Below are 21,899 nucleotides of genomic sequence, written 5' to 3'. Positions count from 1 at the left end.
CTGTCTGGTGTGTTCTTTGGACTTCATGGTGTTGTTGCTCCCAATATTCTCTTAGACAACCTCTGAGGCCATCACAGAGCAGCTGTATTTGTACTGACATTAGATTACACACAGGTGCACTCTATTTAGTCATTAGCACTCATCAGGCAATGTCTATGGGCAACTGACTGCACTCAGACCAAAGGGGGCTGAATAATTACGTACACCCCACTTTGCAGTTATTTATTTGTAAAAAATGTTTGGAATCATGTATGATTTTCGTTCCACTTCTCACGTGTACACCACTTTGTATTGGTCTTTCACGTGGAATTCCAATAAAACTGATTCATGTTTGTGGCTGCAATGTGACAAAATGTGGAAAAGTTCAAGGGGGCCGAATACTTTTGCAAGCCACTGTACCTTGCGTCTACATTTAGAGTCCCTACTCTCACATCCACAATCTCACACCCCTCCTTCTCTCTTGCTGCCTCCTAACACGCTTTTCCCTCTTCTTTTCCTTTGCTCCAGCCAACAGTACATGATTGGGCAAAATGGTAAATAAAACTTATTTATCTAAGGATTAACATTCATCTGTCATTTTTTTTGGATCAGCATATGGGGTTGATGTGGATTATGGTAAAATCACCAAAAAGTAGTTATGGAGATGACTTTCCAAGTGTTTTATAATGAAATGAATGATCTGCATACTGTTATTTACATGATCCTTGCTCTGGCCTTGGTTTTAGTCACTGACTACTGTGAATCATGTGAAAAGGCTTGTTCGCAAGGTTCACTGAATAACTAACTGATTTGTGGACTGTTGTTTTATTTTTTTTTTTAAATCTGTGTGTTTCACTGACTGGTTCTCAGTTTACTGGCTGATCTTTTCTTCAGCTGTGTTGTAGGCTAACTGTCTGGTTTGCTGACTGGGCTATTTCCTTTGTTTGAATTTTCATATTACTGTCTAATCTTATTTTACTGGGTCACAAGCACATATGCATGCCCACAACATCACAATGTTTATTAGCCTCAAATCAGAAAGCACCACAGGCAGATCAGTTGATGATGTCATGCTTTTCCCTGATTGGCTGGTACAGAACTCCCCCTCCTCCCTGCATCTCTGTTCTTTTCCTCCTCCTCTTTCAGTCCTCATTCACTCCATCACTACCCAACACCACCCACTTCTCTTTCTCCTTCTGTCTCCTCTCGTCTCCATTTCCACATCATCAGGAAGATAACTGTGATGATGATGATTATGATAGTCTGACGCTGTGGATGCCGAATGGTCACGCAAGAAAGGACTGAAAGAGATGTGCCCTGAGGCTGAGCTCAGCGCTGATCGATGCTGAGAAGACAAAAGGAAAATAACGGAAAGAGAGGGAGGTAGAGGTGGTTGGAGGGTGGGGTGGGGGGGTGGGGGGTCTGTCTGAACAGCAGTGCGAACATTGGCTTAATAAAAGAGAAGAGGAGGGGGAGGGAGGGAGAAAGGAAGCTGTCATTTGTCAAGGGGGGATCCGTCTATGCTGTCATGGACAAATATCGACCAAAGAGACCAACTACCTTGGCCCTGTTCCCACAGCTGCCACAAGCCGGCACCCAGGTAGGAGGCCTGTTTTTAAAAGGAGCTGTGGGATGCTGTGGAAAGTGTGTGTCATGGTTGGATTGTGTATTTGGAATGAGACATCTGTGGAGCCGGATTACCGTATTTCTGTGCATTTCCGGGGAGGATCCAGTCCTGAGGATGAGACAGCACTGGCTTGTTGTGTATCTGTGTATATTTTGTGTTTATGCGCGTGCTGGCACATAGTCAAATGCTGTAGATTCCTGTTTATTGATTGTTGTTGTTTTTTCACAAATTCTCCACACATGCTTTTATTTAGACAGGCGGTCCTGATAAATCAATCTGTATCATGGCAGCTGAACGGCTAGGGGTTGGGTTAGCTGGGGGATTTGCTCAAGGACACTTGGAAAAGCAGTTTTTTTGTTTTTGTTTTTTTTACCATCCTATTAAATAAATACTTAATATAGGTCTACTACACTGCCTTGCCAACCTTGAATACCTTAACTAACTTCTGGACATTTGATTAAAATTACACCAGAATAGTCTAGTCTATAGGATGGTAGCTAACACCCCTTCAGTGTTATCCCTTCTTTCTGTTATTGCATCTTCCTTAGCTTTGTTGAGTTACTTATGAGTCAACACATTCATATAGGTTATTTAAATCATATATATATAATGTCATGTACAATCAAGTAAATTTACAGGGGCTGCTTTCTCACTCTCCTTCTGTTTTTCTGAGCAAACTCTTTACAGTAGTGACCTGAGATTTTACAGAATTCCTTTTGAAAAACATACCTTTACCTTCTCAGGTAAATCTGAAATGGTCTGGTGGAAAGTATTTAATAAATTGGTATAAAGTAATTCTTATGTGCTTAGGTTGCCTTTAAATTGCATGCTTTCAGAAGTTATTAAACTATAGATAAGTATATTTTGCTTGTAAACACTAACTTTCAGACAGCTTGTCTATTTGTAAGATTTCAAATTGTAAAATAAAATAGTTAAAAGCTAAATCAAGCTAAAACTACCTAACATTTAACTAGTATGCTTTTTTTGTGTTCAACTAATACATTTTTACATTTTACATTATTTTTTACATCTCCTGTGGGCTCACCACCCACAGAATGTGCCATAAGTGTCCAGTGCCAGTGAGTATGTCAGCAGTCAAAAATGGAGGCCCGGCAGTCCAATTCCTGGCTACTAAAACTAGCTCTTGGTACATGAAACATCACCTCTTTGGTGGAAAAGAAGCCCCAGCTAGTGCCTGACGTTGAGGAGATGGACTAGATAAAATAGGATTTACCTCAATGCATGGCATAAGCTCTGGAACCAGTCTTGCTGAGAGGAACTGAACTCTGTTGCAATCTGGAGTTACCCTCAGTGAATGGCGGTATGCAGGGGTAGGACAAGCAAGACAAGTTCTAGAAATTCTGTATATAAAAACTGTAAAAAGAATTAGTGAAAAGGGCAGCTCTGGTGGAGTCCAACAGCCATCTGAAAGAAGTTCAACATGCTGCCAGCATCTTGAACCAACCTCTCGTTATGATTATACAGGGACTGAATTGCCTCGTCCAGTGCTTCACGACCAGGATGAAAACTGCATTGTTCATCCTGAATCTAAGGTTCAACTAAAAAAAAGCACCCTCCTCTATAGTACCCTTGCCTAGAGTGCTGTGACAAAGTGTTTGCCCCCCTTCACGATTTCCTGTTTTTGTGTGTGTTTGTCACACTCAAATGATTTGGAGCATTAAATGAATTTAAATATTAGACAAAGATAACACAAGTAAACAAAAAATGCAGTTTCTAAATGAAGGTCTTTGCTATTAAGGGGAAAAAATCCAAACCTATATGTGTGAAAAAGGTTTTGGAAGGTGTGTGTCCCATTACATCTGCCATACATCTGCCATCTGTGCTTGACCTCAAGCTGAAGCGCACTTGGGTCCTGCAGCAGGACAGTGATCCAAAACGCACCAGAAAGTCAAACTCTGAATGGCTTAAGACAAACAAAATGAAGACTTTGGAGTTGCCTAGCCTAAGTTCTGACCTGAATCCGATTGAGATGCTGTGGGATGACCTTAAATAGGCAAGTTCATACTCGAAAACCCTCCAGTGTGGCTGTATTGCAACAATCCTGCAAAGATACATGGGTTAAAATTCCTCCACAGTGCGGTAAAAGACTGATTGCTAGTTCTTGCAAATGCTTGATTGCAGTTGTTGCCACTAAGGGTTGTCCAACCAGTTATTAAGTTTAGGGGGCAATCCCTTTTTCACACAAAGCCATGTAGGTTTGGATTTTTTCCCCCTTAATCACAAACACCTTCATTTCAGAAATACATTTTGTGTTTACTTGTGTCATTTTTGTCTAATATTTAAAATTTCTTTCATGATCTGAAACATTTAAATGTGACAAACATACAAAAAATGGGAAATCAGGAAAAGGGGCAAACATTTTTTTTACACCACTATAAATTTTTCCAGTGAACCACAAGGAACCACCATCCCAGTCTGCCAATCCAGAGGCACTTCCCCAGACCTCCACACAGTGTTGCAGAGATGTGTCAGCCAGGACAGCCCTACAATATCCAGGAACTCCAAGAACTCTCTGCGAATCTCGTCTACTCTAGGGGCCCTGCAACTGAGCAGTTGTCTAAGTAAATGAGTGACCTAACAGCTAGTGGTAGAACAGTCATTCCTCTCACCCCCAGAGTTTGCCTCTATTACAGAAGATGTGACTGAGGGATTTAAGAGATCTGTGAAACTGTTCCTTCCACTGCCTGACTATAGTCTCAGTTGAGGTCAGCAGAGTCCCACTACAGCTGTGTGCAGTGTGAGTAGAGCACTGCGTCCCCCTCCAGTCACCTGATGGTTTGCCAGAATCGCTTTGAGGTTGGCCAAAAGTATTTTTCCATGGTCTCACTGAACTCCTCCCACAACCAGTTTTTGCATCAGCCACTGACAGAGCCACACTTTGCTTGGCCTGCAAAATGTAGAAATATTTGATTTTGCAGTTTCTACATGTTATGATTTTCCAGACCTTTGCTTCAAGAAATTTTCTCTAACTGGATCCTGTTATATTTTTTCTATATCTCTGCTATAGATCGATGCTATTGATCAAAAACAAAACATAAACATTTGAGCTGTCAAATACACATTCACCTTTCCATTACTGCATGTTTGCATATAGCAGTAGAAAGGAACGTCCATACATGTTTGCATACATGATTCTATGTTTGTTCTTCTGCAGTAATCTGCGGGTTATCAAATCATGACTGAGGAGGGGATGTCTGGGTGGAAGCCCTTAGTCAGAAGTGTCTCTCTGCTCTTTGCAGATGATGTGGTTCTGTTTGCGTCATCAGGAGGTGACCTCTGGCAAAGACAGAAAATGTTATGGATTAACATTGTTAATGTTAGGGTCATTTGTGTCACTTTGTGTCACTTAGTGGTTACTGAGTGTCTGTGGTTGTCTTTTAATATCTATGGTCATTTTTTTCTATTTTGGGAATTATTTTCGGTGTCTGTCATTATCTTATACGACTGTGGTTGTTTTGTATCTCTTTTTGGTTGGTACCTCACAGACAGGTAACCTTAAAGTACCCTGTCAGTGTATTTCAATGCTATACATGAAAATAACATGTATATAATGTATATTGTAGTCTGGTACAATGCCCTTAAAGTATATTCTTCACTAGACTTTGTATTTGTTATTGATGAAGGGTTTCCAGTGTAGGTTTGTAAGCTCCTCAGTCTGAAACGGAAAAATCTTTGAAACAGCAAAAGCTTGAGTCTCTAAAGCCATTTTGTGCTGTTTTGTTATTAATGTGCTGAGAATATTCTCTGAGAACAGTATATTCTGCACCACAAATGCACAAGAATGAAAACACCTCTTGTCCCAACTATATTAACTATGAATGATATAGATTCTCTATGGACAGAATATATTACATGTGCAAATGTCAGGGTTCTGGGTCTTTGTCCCAGCCTTTTGAGTTTATTTTGCATTTAATTCTTTCTTTGTATTGTAATGATTTAAGTTTCATACAATTTACACTTGAGTTTAGTCCTTTTCATCTCTCTGAGTTTATTGTAATTTCTGGTTGTCTATTAGGTACCCTTTGTGCCTTTGCCCTCGCCCTCTGTGTTTCTTAGTCATGTCGCTGTGTTTTGTCGCCTGAGCCTGTCTTGTTCACATGTCTGTTTCTTCCCTGTGTTTTCGTTTGTGTGTTTCCTGTTTTATTTTGACAGTTTCTCGTCCTGTGTTCAGTGTGTTTGGTTTTGCCGCCCCTGTCATGTCACGTCTAATTTATTTCTGCTGTGTTCCCATGCGTTTCCACTTCCCTTGTCACCCTTCAGTATATATATTGTCTCTGTCTTTCTCAGCCCTTTGTCAGAAAATCTGTTAATCCTCTTTCTTATCTTCATGTTTCCAAGTCATCAAGGTCTCACTTTCTTCCCCTTTTATATTGAACCCCCCTACTTTTTTATTGAGTTTGAAAATTTAGTAGTTGTATCTTGTACTGCCAGGATTTTGTACCTGGGTTTAAATGGAGTCACGGTCATTTTCATAGAAATATAGAGGTGCTCATTGTTGATCCTTGAACATTATTTAGTTTTGATTTTGTTCATTGGGCCTCACAGTTGTGTGTGGACCCAAACAATGTCAAGATCAGACCTAAGAAATCTGTCCCAGGGACCATTTGAGGCCAGGAAGTGGAAGAATCTGTTCTTTCAGGGCTACGTCTGCATGGAGATAAACCAAATGCATCTGGAAAGGCCCAGCATTTACTCATGCATTTTTGCTTTCCACTTTTTTTTTTAAAAGAGCACAATTTTTTTTCCTTATTTTATTCTCACTTTCTCCATCTTACCTGTCTTTTTCTCAGCTTTCTCTGGTGCAGTCACCTGTATCTCTCCCTTTTTTCTACATGTGTCACTATCTTTCTTTTACTTTTCTGCCATCTTTTCATGTGTAACTTGCCTATCATCTGTCTGCACTGATTGGCTTAGTGGTGTCTTGTGGGCTTGCTTAACTCACATCCAGTTGGTCTGTGCATTCCCTTATCCACTAAACCACTACCGTAAAGACTACAAAAGCACCACCAGTTAAAATAGATGCGCCTCGTCAGGTTTTAAATCATAACCTTCTGTTTTGGCTCTAGATCCAGGTCCATATGTGACAGTTTCTAAGCCCAGACCCAGACCACAGTCTGCCTGTTGGTGACCTCTGATCCAGGGACTCCACTGTGTTATTTGCAGTGCGTACTGCCTGGAATGCACAGACTTGATTAGCTCAGTGATGTCTTGTGGGATTGCTTAACTCACGTCCACTTAGACCATTCATTGACCACCAGTTAAAATAGAAGCTTCACGTCAGCTTTTAAATAATAACCTTCTGTTTTGGCTGTGGCTCCAGGTCCATATGGGACAGCTTCTGGGTCCGGATACAGACCCCGGTCCACCTGTTGGTGACCTCTGGTGTATATTATAAAAAATAAAGACAAGTTAGGAGTGTGGATCAGAGGTTACCCTGATTACCCTCTCAAGGTGACCTGGCATTGCTCTGTCCTCTGGACCAGATCCGAAGCACCTTTGAGTGTGAGGTCATTTAGAGGGCTGGTCAGTGAGGGATTGGCATACCTTTTCGTGATGATGAGGTTAGATTGCCACACACTTCCTCATCAGTCCTCCTACCTCTTCCTGGCATTGCTGTCATTAGAGACTTTGGGCCTAGTTATGTACCTAATGTGATAGAAATAAGATTTCACACTTTTTGTGTTAGTAATCCAGTCATTTGTTGATTGTTGGTCTTATTCTGCTGCTCTGTTTCATACTTTCTTTTCAGGACTCCATCAACAACAATTCTTTAGGCAAGGCCAGCTGGAAAGACTCCCACTCTTCCTCCCCACATATCACAGGTATGAAAACTCAACACAGGTTCAAAATACAAACTTATAGTAGTTCTTAAGATCCCTCAGATTATTACAGTATAATGCAAAATAGTGTATTTGATGATTTAGAACAGAGCAGGATAAATCACACAGTGCTCTCATATACAAATCTTAAACCGTAACTAATATAGAGTTCGTGGGGCCGATAACTTTTTACAACTAGTGGGTGACTGCAATATTTTACTTTCATTTGGCTATTTTTAGGTTTAGGGTAGGGCATAGGTCAGCAAACTTTATTTTATTTCTTTATTTTCTAATTCGCAATCTAATTCGAACCCAGGAAGCAGACTGTGGGTGGTTTCGTGCTTAGTTTGTCTTTTTACAGTTAATACAGAGAATTCCAGAGATTGAGCTGCTGGCTGTTAGCATGTGATTAATCAACCACTAGCAGTGAAGTCTGTGAAAATCTAGTTGGAGGAGGCCTGTGAAAGGCTGAGGGGCTGCTTCGAGACCACAGACTGGGATGTACTCTGCAGTCCACATGGGGAAGACACTGATGGTCTGACGCAGCACATCACGGATTACATCAGTTTCTGTGTGGAGAGCACAGTACCCTCCAAGAAAATATGGGGGGTTTCCAACAATAAACCATAGGTGACCCCTGAGATACAAGCCTTGCTAAATGAGAAGAAGATGCCTTTTAGCTCAGGGGACAAAGACAATCTCGAGCAAATCCAAAAGGAACTAAAATGCAAATTAGGCAGGACAAGAACAGCTACAGGAGGAAACTGGAACAGCAACTGGAGCAAAACAACAGTAGGGAGTTCTGGACAGGGCTGAAGAAAATTTTAGGTCATAGAAATAATGGGGGTACTACACAGGACAATGGCAGTAAGGAGTGAACAGATTATTATTTCAACAGATTATCAAAGAAGCTTTGAAAGAAAAGTGACTGGCATTCTCAAAAGAGTGACCTTTATCCTTTAGATGGAGATGTAAAGTTGAGTCTTGTCCTGTCGAGGTAGCGCTTCAACATTGTCATCCCTTATATAGCAGGTTTATCAGAGACAGATGCCGATGTTGACATTTTGGACAGAGGAGACAGATGGTTTGAAAGAGGAGTGAAAGAAGCCATCTATGTCCACTGTGAACAGCCATCTTTGAACAGAAGGGGGGGGGGGTTATGACACCAACTGTCAGCCACCTACAATGCAGTTTTGAGATCCCTTCCCAGGCACCTGATCGCCCACTCACATTTTGAGTTAGGTGATCTCAATAGGTGTGGTAAGGTCTCACACTGGTTTCACCTGAAACCTCTGCATACAATGACTGACTCACCCTTTTTCTCACCTCGGCTCATGCAAAGAGGCACATGATCAACAGTAGGTCAGCGAGCCTGTTAAGGGACAGCTCCCACTAGGGTTTTAATACCTGAGACTGAAGAAACTTCTAGGATGAGAGGTGAAACAAATTCAAGAAAATTAAAGAAGTCCAGGTGCTTTTCTTTCCAAGCTCATTAGATTACCATGACCTGGATGAGTGAGAACCTACAAAGACATATTCAACAGGTTTGATTCAGACCATAGCCCTCCCCCACCCACATCTGCCACTGTGCCTCCTCTTCACATCACCCAAGGCTGCCAGACACTATCCCCAGATTTGATAAACTCTAAATTTAAAGCTTGCATGTAAGTCCTCATGTGTTTAAATCAAATATTGGGTCTGTACATGTGACACTGTTTTTCATATTGTGAAACATGTTGCTAAACAAACTAAGGCAGACTAACTGTGTTATTTAAAGACTGCAAGAAAATACTTTGCAGGTTAGTGCAGGATAAACGGGTTAGTCTGCTGTACTGTGATGGATTTGAAGTAAACAACAGTGTGCGACTGGTGCACAGTGGCTGTGGTGCTCGTGGTCTGCTAGATAAAGAGTAGCAGAGATGAATATGACTCTTAGCTGATGATGCTTAGATCTAGAAAAAAGACAGCATCAACAGTGTACTGTCAGTGCAGAGGATAGAAATCAGCCAGGACAACTCATGGAATACCTGCTTAGATCTTGTAGAATTCAGTTGTGTAAATCTACAAAGAGCAGGGAACCTCAGAGTGCCAGTAGCCCAAATCAACTGATCACAGCCTGTACACAAAGAAAATCTACTGGAGCTCTCAATAGAAGTTATTGTGACTTCACTTGTGATTTTTTCCCCCACACTGAGTCACTACAACTGATTTTAGGGCTCCCCCACCTGCTAGATCACATTTTAACCCCTGACTGTATACATTTTCCTGTTTAGAGGCAAAGTCAAGCTAAGTACAATTAGAATTAAAAATTGGACTAAATTATATATTCTTATATACTAATTTTATTGTATTATTACATTATGTACAAAGCTTTGCACTAAATATAGAAGTCTAAAAGCTTTAAAAATAGTAAAAGTAGAAAACTGATAGTTAAGGTTAAATTTTGTCTAAGGTCAGACTCAAGCTGCAGATCAAGCATACCAGTAAGCAACTAATGGCATAATAAGTCTGTTCATGCACTGTTAAAGTCTCTGTTTTCCTTAGTTCTTTTTTTTCTTGTTTTTTCTTTGGAATCCGCGGCTGCCATCCTTTTGTCTAATGTAACAGTGGAATTATTTGTGTGGCAAGCAATGATGACGTAACAGAACAACAACTCCTTCAGTCAGGAAATCATCATGTGTGTTTTTTTCTTCTGCTGTTGCTGTAACAGGATTAACAGCTTACCATAGGCTACTTTGAATATCCCTCTGTATACCGTATATCTGATTGCCTAATACATAATCTGCTGCTTTTGTTGTTTGTGTGTATGTATTAAGGGGATCTCGCTCCATCAGATGTCCAACCAAAAGCTGAGGACAAAGTCCAGCACAGCACTCAGCGCCGGCCAGCACCCAAACCTCCAACAGCCAATGTATCCAACAGCAGAGCCAATGGTCAGGCTGCTGCCACTGGCTCAGACACACGAGCTCGACCACGGGAACAATCAATGCCTGGAGCTATGCATACACAGTCTTCCCGCACACTAAGGAACCAGAGGAGAGCAGGAAGTGGAGGAGGAAGAGGGGGAGGAAAAGGAGCAACAGTGATGAGAGACAGGGGCCTGGGCGACCTCAGAGGAAAAGATGGAGTGATAGATAGAAGAGGAGGACGACCGTGTGAAGAGTCAAAAGCAAAAGACAAGAATGGACATCAGAGGCCAAGGGAAGAAAACGGACTGAAAGGCCGAGCAGCTGATGGGAGAGGAAAAGGAGGCACTAAAGGAGGCAACAGAGGAAGCGCCTTAAAGTCGAATAAAACTCTGTCTAATAAGGAAGTCTATCTGCCCGCTATGGTGGTGCCACGCACACCCATAGTACAGAGAAACCTGGAGACAACACACCAAGGTATTGAACCAAGGTTCACACCAATTTTTTTTAATAACCATTTCCTGTTTGGCAGTTTTAGCAAACAGAATCATGGTTTCGTCTGTGAAACACATTATGCTCTCTGCAGGCTCCTCTTTTTATTTATTTTTTCATTGGTTTTATTTTATCATTGACCTTAATGTCTGCGTGGATATTGGACAGGGGGTGAAGACCAGGTTGGTAAAAGGAGAGGAAGTTGGAGGAACAGAAAAGAAAAGGGACAGACAGAAAGAAAGAGAGAAACATACCTGAAAATGAGAGTGAGAAAATCTCTTAACGAACCATCACTATCAGGAGGAATGTTATTATTAGCATTGAAAACTAAAGTCAGAGAGACGTCTGTGTTGAGATAGATATCTTTTTTAATTTCTTTAAGTCATTAAATTTGAAATGAGCTACTTATATTTCTGAAATCAATTAAAAAATATTAAGTAATTAAAAATACATTACTAGAGTCGACTAATGAAGGATTTCTGTGCCTGATATTGCTTTTGAGCCAAAGCTATTAAAAAAAAATCAGAGATCCAGGGTTACGCTTGATTTAAAATCTTGCATTAAATATATGTTATAGTCATGGTATACCCTTAAACCCTACAAATGAATGCACCTTTTAATAAAGTTAAGTATAGTTGTGATGTTATATGATGCCTATAGTACAGCATAGGCTCTACTGAGGTCCAGCACAGTACGATAAATGTAGCTTCCTAGAAATTTCTCCTCTTTTTTTTCTCCTCTCTTTTTGTGTTTCTTATGTAGCCCCCAATGGTCACCCCTATGAAAAAATTCTGAAAAAAACTGACCCTGCATAAGAAACTACTTTAGAGCACAGAAAATATTTGCAGGTTTAATAACTGTTGCAGTGAACAGGAAGCCTATAGTTGTGTTGTGCAAGGCGGCACCAGAATGCTAATATCAACCTGCTAACCTACATTTCGAAAGCTTCCTAGAAATTTCTAAAGGCAAATAGTCCACACAACTTTATTTATATTGGTTGGTTCACCTGTATTAATTAGACTGAACCCCCACTTTACTAATTAGAATTGTTTTAGTATTAGCAGTTGCCAGCTTTCACCATTCATATTTCACTGAGCTCAGGCAAATGTTCCATTTATAGCTACAGATAGAGATATAAATGGGCTATCTATAAATAATTCCCTGCGTTTGTGCAGTGCACTATAATATTTGATGTTTGAAAATTATTCCCCTGGGATTTGATAAATACCCAAGTATACTGCGGGACTATTGTAAATTCTATTACCTAAACCAGCAAACAAAACCCTCTTTGTATTCTGGAACCCTTGTTAACCAATTGTTAGAATTGATATCAGCTATAAAGAATATTGCAAAATAAAGCTATCTTAGAGTATAACCATATGTGTGAAGTTCATCTGTGTTACCTAAAAGTTTACAAACTGGAAACATTTGACAATGATGCTCCGTGTTTTGTATTCTTAGATCAGAACCATGACAGGACCCAGGACAACCCCTCTGTCCTCTCCCGGTCCAGCAGTGAGGGAGGGTCCAACAGGATGTCCCTTAGCTCAGACACAGAAGGACCCCCATCAGGGCCTCTGCATCCCTCTCTGTCCTACCGAACTAACCCTGACATCAGTGAAGAAGAGGGGGAGGGAGTTCCAACTCCATGCCTAAACTTACAGAATGATCTAACGTGCTGTCCCACAGGTAATAGCAAAACGGACTGTACCACTGAAACAGGGGTAGACCCCAAGAAAGAAAAGGGTGACAATATCATGGCCTCTGTGGCTAATCAGACTGTACCAATCCGTGAAACTTCAACAGGGTTAAATTATGACTCTGTTAAATATACTCTGGTGGTGGATGAACATGCTCAATTGGAGCTGGTGAACCTCAAGTACTGCTTGAATGGTTACAACGAGCACAATGATGACAGTGATGCAGAAACGGTCTATCAGTCAGCCAATGAAGATGAAGACCCACAGTATGTGGAGGAGAAGAAGAAAAATGAGGAAGCAAAAAAGAAAGGTAAATATTTCTACTAATTTTTAACATGCCCCTTGCACATTTCTGTTTTTAGAAAAGAAATAAGCATATTTTATGGCTACAGAGTGTAGTAAGGTATATCTAAGACCTACAATCTCACATAACATTATATATATATGAGTAATAGCAACTCCCATTTCTTCCGGGATTAAAACACTTTTTCCCTTTTAAAAAAATATAATTCTTATAAAATTAAACTCAAACACACACACACACACTGTCAAAGCCAGATGGACAATATGCAAAAGAGCACCCAAAAGCAGACTCAGTCAACTGTTTCTTTCTTATTAACAAAACTTTATTGAACACATGAATCATTATGGTCAAAGCAAGGCAAGGCGAGACCTTAACCTTAACTCTGTAATAGAGTGAGAGATTAGTTATTTATTGATATTTATAGAGATTAGTTACTGACGGAGGAAGTGAGTATATTTCCAGAGGTGAGGGAGGAAAACAGGAAGACCAATTTGCCACCATAAGGTAGCTGGTGATCTGGCAGAATGTAAAGGTCTGAGCTTAAATACTGCCGCTGCTGCTGATGACCAGGTTTCAGCAGAGGGCAGTCTTGGGGCAGTCTCGAGTTGCTGGTTGAGTCTGGTTGAGTCTCTCTCTATCAATTTGTCTGAGGATGAAAACCAGAACTTAAACACTGCTCGTACCTCAGGGGTACAATAAGTCTCCCAGACTTGGGAGATGAACTGACGCCCCTTGTCAGCCACGACTTGTACTGTGATCCCGGGTAACGTGAAAACATGGGCAACAAGCAGTTTGGCCATCTCAGGTGGACAGTTCAGAGGGCAAGGAATCTGTCAGTGATCGAAAGGATGACTGTCTTACTGTTTGAGGCAGGTAAACTGATGATGAAATCGAGTTTAGTGTGTGACGATGGCACAGTCATAGGGTCTGTGCGGGGGCAGACATAGAGCCGTGCCTTTGCTAAACATTTCTTGTAGGTCACGGTATTCCTCCAGCACATCTGATAGATTAAGAGGAGGTGTGTGTACTGAATCTGGGCTGGTGGGACCACAGGGCTTTGGAAAGTCTAGAAAACTATTTCTGAAGACTACTTAAGAAATTTAAGAAATTTTGCTTAAGAGCGTTAAGATTGTGTTGATGAATAAAGATGGTCATATCAAATACGGACTTGAAAGCTTGTTATAATTGTACAAACTCTCTTTTGCCTTTTGCACACATTTCAGTAAATCACTACACCTATGTCTGATTTTAATAGCAAAGACTTTTGAACAGAGATAATTATCTTCTGAATGTAAACAAACATTGAAAGCATGACATGCTCTTATTGAATTACAGAAACAAGTAGATAACTTAGTACAAAACCTCGTGTAACACCACTGACCAGATTAAATTATGACAATTTAAAAAGAGAGAATACTGGCGAAGTTGAAATCAAACCTACACCACCTGCTCGTTCCTCTCTGCTCTCAGTATAACCTGTCTTTTCTACTCTTTCCAAGAGAGGAGGGAAGTGGCGGAAAAAAGAAGAAATGAGGAAGACGTGAAGAAGAGGAGGGAGGAGGAGGTGAAGAGGAGCAGGGAAGTCATGCCAAGATCCTGCAAGCTGTCCAAGGTAACATCATCCACAACGTCAGAGGAAGAAGAGTCGAATGGTGGAAGAGCTTGTGCTCCCATAAGCAGAAAGTTCCTCAACCTGTTTGCCAAGAACGACAGCCAGAACAGTGCCACAGGTGTGTATTTCCAAACATTTAAACATTTATAACTAATGTGGTAGAATTAACTGATCTTTGGCTAGGAAAATTGGAAATAACTGGTACCCCACCAACCCACCCACCACCACCCTCCACACACACACACTTTTTTTTCATACACACCAATACATGCCATTGCCAAAAGATTTGCTGTGTTTCCCAGAATAGTAAGGAGGAGATTCCAGAAGACAAGTAGTTACTTTAGGGGAAGGTCTTTAACCCATCAGCAAGACTGGAGCAGCAAGAGCAATGATATGCTGCAGTATTGCTGCAGTATTGACAAGTATTTTGGTTTAATTTAAGCTTCCCAATACTACATTATTAGAAAAAGATGCAGGGTAGCCATAATTTTACATAAAAAATGAAGCTTTCCTAAATAAATGTCAGTGGATGCTTATTTTTTTTGTTTTATTTTGATTCATTGCTTTTCTTTTCTTTTCTTTCCTTGTTTCCCATTAGATGTTGAGGATGGCAAATATACAAACTTTAAGTAGCTGATTTGTGAGTATAATGCCAGTGATGTGTTGTTCAGGTGCTGGCTCGTTTGGTGTGTTCTCCTGTGTTCTGGATGGAGTGGAGAGGCAACAGAGTCACAGAGCTGTCTACAGGTCAGCACACATGAATTTACACAAATTAACTGTGCCATGTGCAAAGAGTCACATGAATCTGAAATCCTGTACTTTTTCTCTCCATGGTTTTAGGTTTGTTCCTCGTCATGCAGATGAGCTGGACCTTGAAGCAGATGACCCTATCTTAATGTTGAACCAGTCTAAGGACCTGTGGTGTCAGGGTTACAACATGAGGACTGGGGCTATAGGCATTTTTCCCGCCTTCTATGCTGTCAGGGTGCCCAAAGAAATTGAGCAAGGTGCGTTGCAGCACACTGGATTGTGTAAGGAGAATTTCATCAGCTGCAACTATGATTAAAAGCATGTTTTCTTCTTTCTTCTTGCAGTTCAAAAAGATGGTTGGATTGAGAAGTTCCTGGTGCAATATCTGGGTTCCGTTCAGGTTCCCATCTACACAGGCAAAGATGTGCTGTGTGCTGCAATGCAGAAGGTACAAAAATAAACTGTTTAATTAAAGCTCACAGCTGAAGTATGGACTAAACAAATTCATTAACATAAATTATCAAAATCCCCCTGAATCAGATAAAATATTTTTTTAAATAAAAAACGAATGAGATAAAGGCAGCTCTTCACACTGATATAGAAAAGGAAAGTTTTAAGCCTAATCTTAAAAGTAGAGATAGTGTCTGTCTCCCAAATCCAAACTGGGAGCTGTTTCGCCAAAGGAGGGGACTGAAAACTGAAGGCTTTGCCTCCAATTCTACTTTTAAATACCCAAGAAACCACAAGTAGGGCTGCAGTCTGAGAGCAAAGTGGGTGATGCAGTACTATGAGGTCTTTCCGATGGGGCCTGATTATTTAAGACCTTGTATGTGATGAGAAAGATTTTAAATTCAATTATGGATTTAACAGGGAGCCAATGAAGGGAAGCCATTATAGGAGAAATATGCTCTCTCTTTCTAGTCCCTGTCAGTACTCTTGCTGCAGCATTTTGGATTAACTGAAGGCTTTTCAGGGAGTTTTTAGGACATCCTGATAATAATGAATTACAGTAGTCCAGCCTAGAAGTAATAAATGCATGAACTAGTTTTTCAGCATCACTCTGAGACAGGATATTTCAAATTTTAAAGATATTGCACAAATGGAACAAAGCAGTTTTACATATTTGTTTAATATGTGCTTTGAAGGACATATCCTGGTCAGAAATGACTCCAAGGTTCCTCACAGTGTTACTGGAGGCCAAGGTAATGCCATCCAGAGTAAGAATCTAGTTAGATACCATATTTCTAAGATTTTTAGAGCTGAGTACAATAATATACAATAATAACCTCAGTTTTATCTGAATTTAGAACCAATGTCAAATTATGACTTTTTAAGTAACAGTTTAACGACTGCCAGCTTAAAGGGCTGTGGTACATAGACGATTAATAGAGCTGGGTTAATCATATTTAAGATTGAAGCATTAATTAATGGCAGAACTTGCACATTTGAAAGTAATACAAGGGTGTCAAATACTTCTGATTTGAGGCTTTTTTTAAAAGGAGTTACAGTGGTATTGTTGTAAGTTAAATGTTATTAGGAAATGATCCAACAAAAGAGAGTTTTCAGGAAACACTGTTAAATGTAAGTGTTAAATGATTAATTTCAACTAACATCATCCTGCTGTAACCAGGTTTCTGTAAGTCAGAGTAAATCAGGGTGTTGATTAGTTATTAATTCATGAAGTAACAGGGACCTGTTAAAGAGACCTAATGTTTAATAATCCATTTTTGACTGCTTTACTCTATGGTGCAGTTGTGGATACTATATTGTTCTTTCGTTGTTTAATTATGTTTAAATTGTTTTTTACTGATTTTTTGGTTGGTTTTTTAGTGGTCTGGAAGACACAGTTTCTAAGGGAATGGGGCTTTGAGTGAATAAAAGGAGGAAAAAAAAACTGCAGATAGGCGTGTAAGACTGTAACTTTGCTTCCTGGTTCCAACGGGTTAATAAATTTCTAGAAATGAGAGCTGCTCCATCCAAAGTTGGATGGATGCCATCTCTCCTAACAAGACCAGGTTTTGCCCAGAGAGCTCATATGTGGTGTTGATATGTGCTGTTCTAAATTGCATTTAAAACATGGGAGGGGCATGGTGTCAACAACCAGATAGCAGCTTGTGTCAGCACAGCCCCTCCCGAGAACCCTCAATGTCTAAATAAAATTGAGAGGTGGGCGCCTGACACCAGAGGTGAGGCTGAATAAACAGAGCGTCCTCTGGACGCCGTTTAGTGTGCCCATCCCCAAGGGCCTATACGTATGTGTCATGACAGTGTAAATAATTTGAGTGTCTAAGTTGTGGAATAAAATTGAGGCACAGGTGGCCAGGAGGGGACGGAGGAGGAATGCCTCCCCTGCACCTCAGTGACGCACCTGTACCTCAAGGCCCTGCATGTGTGGTGGTGTGATGGAGCGGAAGGGGGGAGGCAACTGGGCATGGGAATGAAAGGATTGGCTAGGGGGCAGCTCCCCCGCTGACCTCCATGGGCACGCCCGTCCCCCTGAATCCACCAAGGGCAGGGGGCCTGGGTCCATTCACACCGGGGCTCACAGCAGCAGCACCTCCAAGCCCCACAGAGCATTGGGCAGCCTACCTGGCATTACGTGCATTTTCCATAGAATTATGTCTTCATTACTGGCTTTCATTCAATATATCGAAGGTTTAGTCCAGCTTCAGTCAGTATGTTCACTATATACAGTACTGTGCACCTTTCGGAAGGTGTGAAAAAATGCTGTAAACAAAAAATGCTTTCAGAAATATAAATGATTGTTTATTGGCCCCAGATGTATTCTGCAGCAGGACAATGACCCCAAACATACAGCCAAAGTCATTAAGAACTAGCTTCAGCGTAACGAAGAACAAGAAGTACTGGAAGTACTGGAAGTGATGGTATGGCCCCCACAGAGCCCTAATCTCAACATCATCGAGTGTGTCTGGGATTACATGAAGAGACAGGAAGATGTGAGGATGCCTACATCCACAGAAGATCTGTGGTTAGTTCCCCGAGATGTTTGGGACAGCCTACCAGCCAAGTTCCTTCAAAAACTGTGTACAAGTGTACCTAGAAGAATTGATGCTATTTTAAAGGCAAAGGGTGGCCACACCAAATATTGATTTGATTAAGATTTCTCTTTTGTTCATTTGCTGCATTTTGTTGATTGATGAAAATAAATGATTAACACTTCCATTTTTGAAAGCATTCTTTGTTTACAGCATTTTTTCTCACCTGCCTAAAACTTTTGAACAGTACTGTATACTGTTTGATACTTTTTATTTGTTTATCACAGTTTCTCTTTCTTTCTTTTTTTGTACATAAAATAAAAGTTAAATTGAATGGGGTTGCATATAATTCTATTGTGCTTCTGGCATAATGACAATAAAGATTTTGATTCTGAAAAAAAGCTTTTGAAGAGATTGTTAAAGAACATTTTCCCGATGCCACTTTCATACTTGATTCGTGCGGGATTAGTCCTGTTAGAGTCAAAGCAAATCTCGCCTGGCATGATTACTAACTAACTGTGTATTTGTGTTAACAGGTAGCATACAACAGGCGGTCAGCGGGTCAGCCTCCATCAGCCTGTGCGCTGGAAGTCAGTGTGAAAGGGGTGAAGATGAGTGTCCAGGATCAGTGTCACTCTGCTCACAGGGTACAGCACTATTCTCTCTCTTCACACTTTTCTTTACTCACAGAATAAAAATGGAACACTCTAATTCATAGAAGGAATTTTTAAAATGTATGTATTTTACAATAAAGTAGTATTTGTTTAAACAGACAGTACATTTGTATATTAGCCTACTGTTAAAATGGTGCTAAAACCATTAAAACAAATAGTGTTTAATATGTACAATAAACAATAATAATAAACAATCAGTGTTGGGAAGGTTACTTTTAAAATGTATTCCACTACAGATTACAGAATACATGCCCCAAAATGTATTCTGTAACGTATTCCGTTACGTTACTCAATGAGAGTAACGTATTCTGAATACTTTGGATTACTTAATATATTATCATGCCTTTTACAACTACATGAATGTACTATTGCTGTGTGATGTATTACTATTACTGAAGGTCCGCGGCTCCGAACCGTAGTAAAGGGACCTCTGGCTAATACGTCGGTTCCGTGTCGGGCTCGTAGCTGAAAACTAGCTTTACTTTGTTATCTGGGTCAACTTTGCTAGCGAGAGACAGAGAGAGGCGTTGAAAGGCTGCTCCAACGGAGCTTATTGTTTCGGAGGAAAACACGAACACAGCGTACAGTTGAGTCTTAATAGCTTACTTACAACTGGGCTCGTCAGGCACTCTTCTTGGCTGCAGTGGTTATTATTATATTTACATGCTTCCATCTCGCGTTTCTGCTCGATAACAACTCATACTTTTCCACTCTCCTTTTTCTCCCTCCTCGTGCTCACAGACACGTAACGGGTATGGCAGTCCATTCTCCCCGCAGCACGGACTACACTGCCCATGAGGCTACATTCTTTAGGGCTATGACTGTAGCATTCTGCCTATTAGCTTAGCACAACAACAACAACAACAAAAAGGCGCTCTCTCACTCAGGAAACACATAAGCTGTGTCCCAAAACGTCGGCTGCATCCTTCGGAGGACCTGGGCTTCGCGGTATACGTGAGCCGGGTCCTCCACAGACCAAGAAGGCCGGAAGAGCGAGGTTGTGAAATGGGACGGTCTAGCCTTCAGATTTGCGTCACCGCTGTGGTGGAGTTTAATAAACTCGGCCGTCTGCTCCTTGCTATCTAAAATATAACAGGCATAAATTCTCAACCGGCTCACACTTCTGTTTAATCAGTTTTCTGTTTAACGTTTATTCAGCTGTGTGAAAATCCCGGAGGAACCCACCCGATGGATTAATAAAGTTTTATTTAATCTAATAATCTAATAACTTTGATCTCAGCCAAACCGATTTACTCCGGAACAAATAAAACACCGAAAAAGGCAAACAATTACATTTTTATGTTATCCGATTGACTTATATATCATGTTTAACCTGAGTAGCGAAAGAGCGAGGGTCTGAAAACGATGAAGCCGGGAGTCCGCTGCTCGCGCCGGCTGGAGTGACCATTGAACCCCCCGGCTTGCTATCGAGCGGGTGGGTAACAGACGTCTCCGAAAACGTCGGCACAGTTTTGCAAATATACGATGTCTTGATAAACCAAGCAGATATTTGTAATTTACACAGCAACTTTCTCGCCTGAAAATATGTTAAAAGTTTATTTTGCGACCCAGAAAGATTAATAAGACTAATTTTAAAACTTAGTAGCGGCCGCCATTGTTGGCAGCTGAAATTTGGCTGGGCCGCGCTATGAATTCTGGGATATGGTGGGCCGCCAAGGACACACCGGACCCATCCTTCAAATTCGGGTAAATGAAGGATGCATTTGTTGGCCGCATTTGAAGGAGTCGACGAATTGGGACAGCCTTCGTCGCCTGGCTGTGACGTAATCGGCCTTCAAATGCGGCCTCCGGAGGATGCAGCCGACGTTTTGGGACACAGCTACAGTCGCAGAGAGCGTCATCCTGTAACCATGGCAACCGTAACGCTGCCCCTGCAACAACAGAACATAGCTGTCAAACAAAACCCAAATAGTCCTGACCTGCGACAATAGAGATTGACAGACCACGTGACTTTCGCGCATTGCATGCCGGAAACCCGTGGCAAAACAATCAAAGTACCGCATCAAATGCAAGCATTTACAGCACCGCAAAATGTTCATTTGCCGGTTTCAATACCTTCTTGCTTTTTCTTTGCCCCCCAAAAGAGGAATGTACAAAACGAAGGAGAACAATGCCAGACCGTACAAAGACAGACTCGACGAAAAGGCAAAGAAAAGGTACGAGGAAAAAATCAAAGGAGTGAAAGGGTCAGACCCTTAGGAGCACACAGAGTGGACAAAAGACGTTAGCGTGCTGCCCAACTTTCACCACGCTCAGATTTATAATTATACGGTTCTTGGAGTGAGTGCATACACTCATGAAGTTTTTAGTAACTTCAGGTCACTGCAACAAGCCCACGTACAGTTTACCGACGGATGGGTACAGGACCTTGAAATGCACCGTGTAGAACACAAGACCATCGTACGTATTGTAAGTTTACCAGTCTCACAAATCGTCTTCATAAATACACATTCGTTAACCGTTTATTAATATAACCTTTGAGCTCAACGGTAATTAATTAGTAGTGGAAATAATTTCTGGTACGCATTACAGAAATGTAGCAGTGACAATAATATTGTATGCTGTAATCGTACTGGGCAATTAGTGATACAAAAAACTGTTTTATCCTGTGAATAAAAGTATATGTTTTTGTCAATGTACCATGGTAATAACAGAAGCGAAACGCAATATTCTGTCAGTACAATTCACTATTTATGCACAATAAACAAAGGAGCATAGCGCGACAATTTCTGTTCAGCGCCAGACTTGCTTGTAACCTATATCACCAATTATGTTATGAAAAATGAGGTATTAACTACTACAAAACACTTACCTTTGTGGAAATGCTTGGAGCAGACTAACATGTGAGCTGGAGTGTTCTGAGACGTTATATTTGGTCTCTGAATGGCTGCAATCCAGGCCATCGGTCGGCTCTTTTTTACTTCGGAAACATGGCTTGAACAATTTCTCTTCAACGACGTAATCCGATAACAACCGATCTCTTTACCCGTCGGCTTCC

General features: G+C 40.9%; 1 protein-coding gene across 1 annotated transcript in view; it reads left to right on the top strand.

Moving 5' to 3' along the window:
• Nucleotides 1-1,466: 1,466 nt before the first annotated feature.
• Nucleotides 1,467-21,899, top strand: part of mapk8ip1a (mitogen-activated protein kinase 8 interacting protein 1a) — a 30,545-nt gene continuing 10,112 nt past the window's right edge. Inside the window, exons 1-9 of the mRNA XM_063479011.1 lie at nucleotides 1,467-1,579; nucleotides 7,377-7,449; nucleotides 10,263-10,829; nucleotides 12,306-12,854; nucleotides 14,348-14,578; nucleotides 15,132-15,207; nucleotides 15,301-15,467; nucleotides 15,555-15,658; nucleotides 18,743-18,853. Of these exons, the coding sequence (XP_063335081.1) occupies nucleotides 1,508-1,579; nucleotides 7,377-7,449; nucleotides 10,263-10,829; nucleotides 12,306-12,854; nucleotides 14,348-14,578; nucleotides 15,132-15,207; nucleotides 15,301-15,467; nucleotides 15,555-15,658; nucleotides 18,743-18,853 (1,950 nt within the window). The 5' untranslated portion in view covers nucleotides 1,467-1,507. The remainder of the gene's footprint in view (nucleotides 1,580-7,376; nucleotides 7,450-10,262; nucleotides 10,830-12,305; nucleotides 12,855-14,347; nucleotides 14,579-15,131; nucleotides 15,208-15,300; nucleotides 15,468-15,554; nucleotides 15,659-18,742; nucleotides 18,854-21,899) is intronic.

The sequence above is a fragment of the Pelmatolapia mariae genome, linkage group LG7, assembly GCF_036321145.2.
Source record: "Pelmatolapia mariae isolate MD_Pm_ZW linkage group LG7, Pm_UMD_F_2, whole genome shotgun sequence".
Taxonomy (NCBI): Eukaryota; Metazoa; Chordata; class Actinopteri; order Cichliformes; family Cichlidae; genus Pelmatolapia; species Pelmatolapia mariae.
Note: the sequence above shows the minus strand (reverse complement) of the source record. Positions and strands in the feature narration are given on the sequence as shown.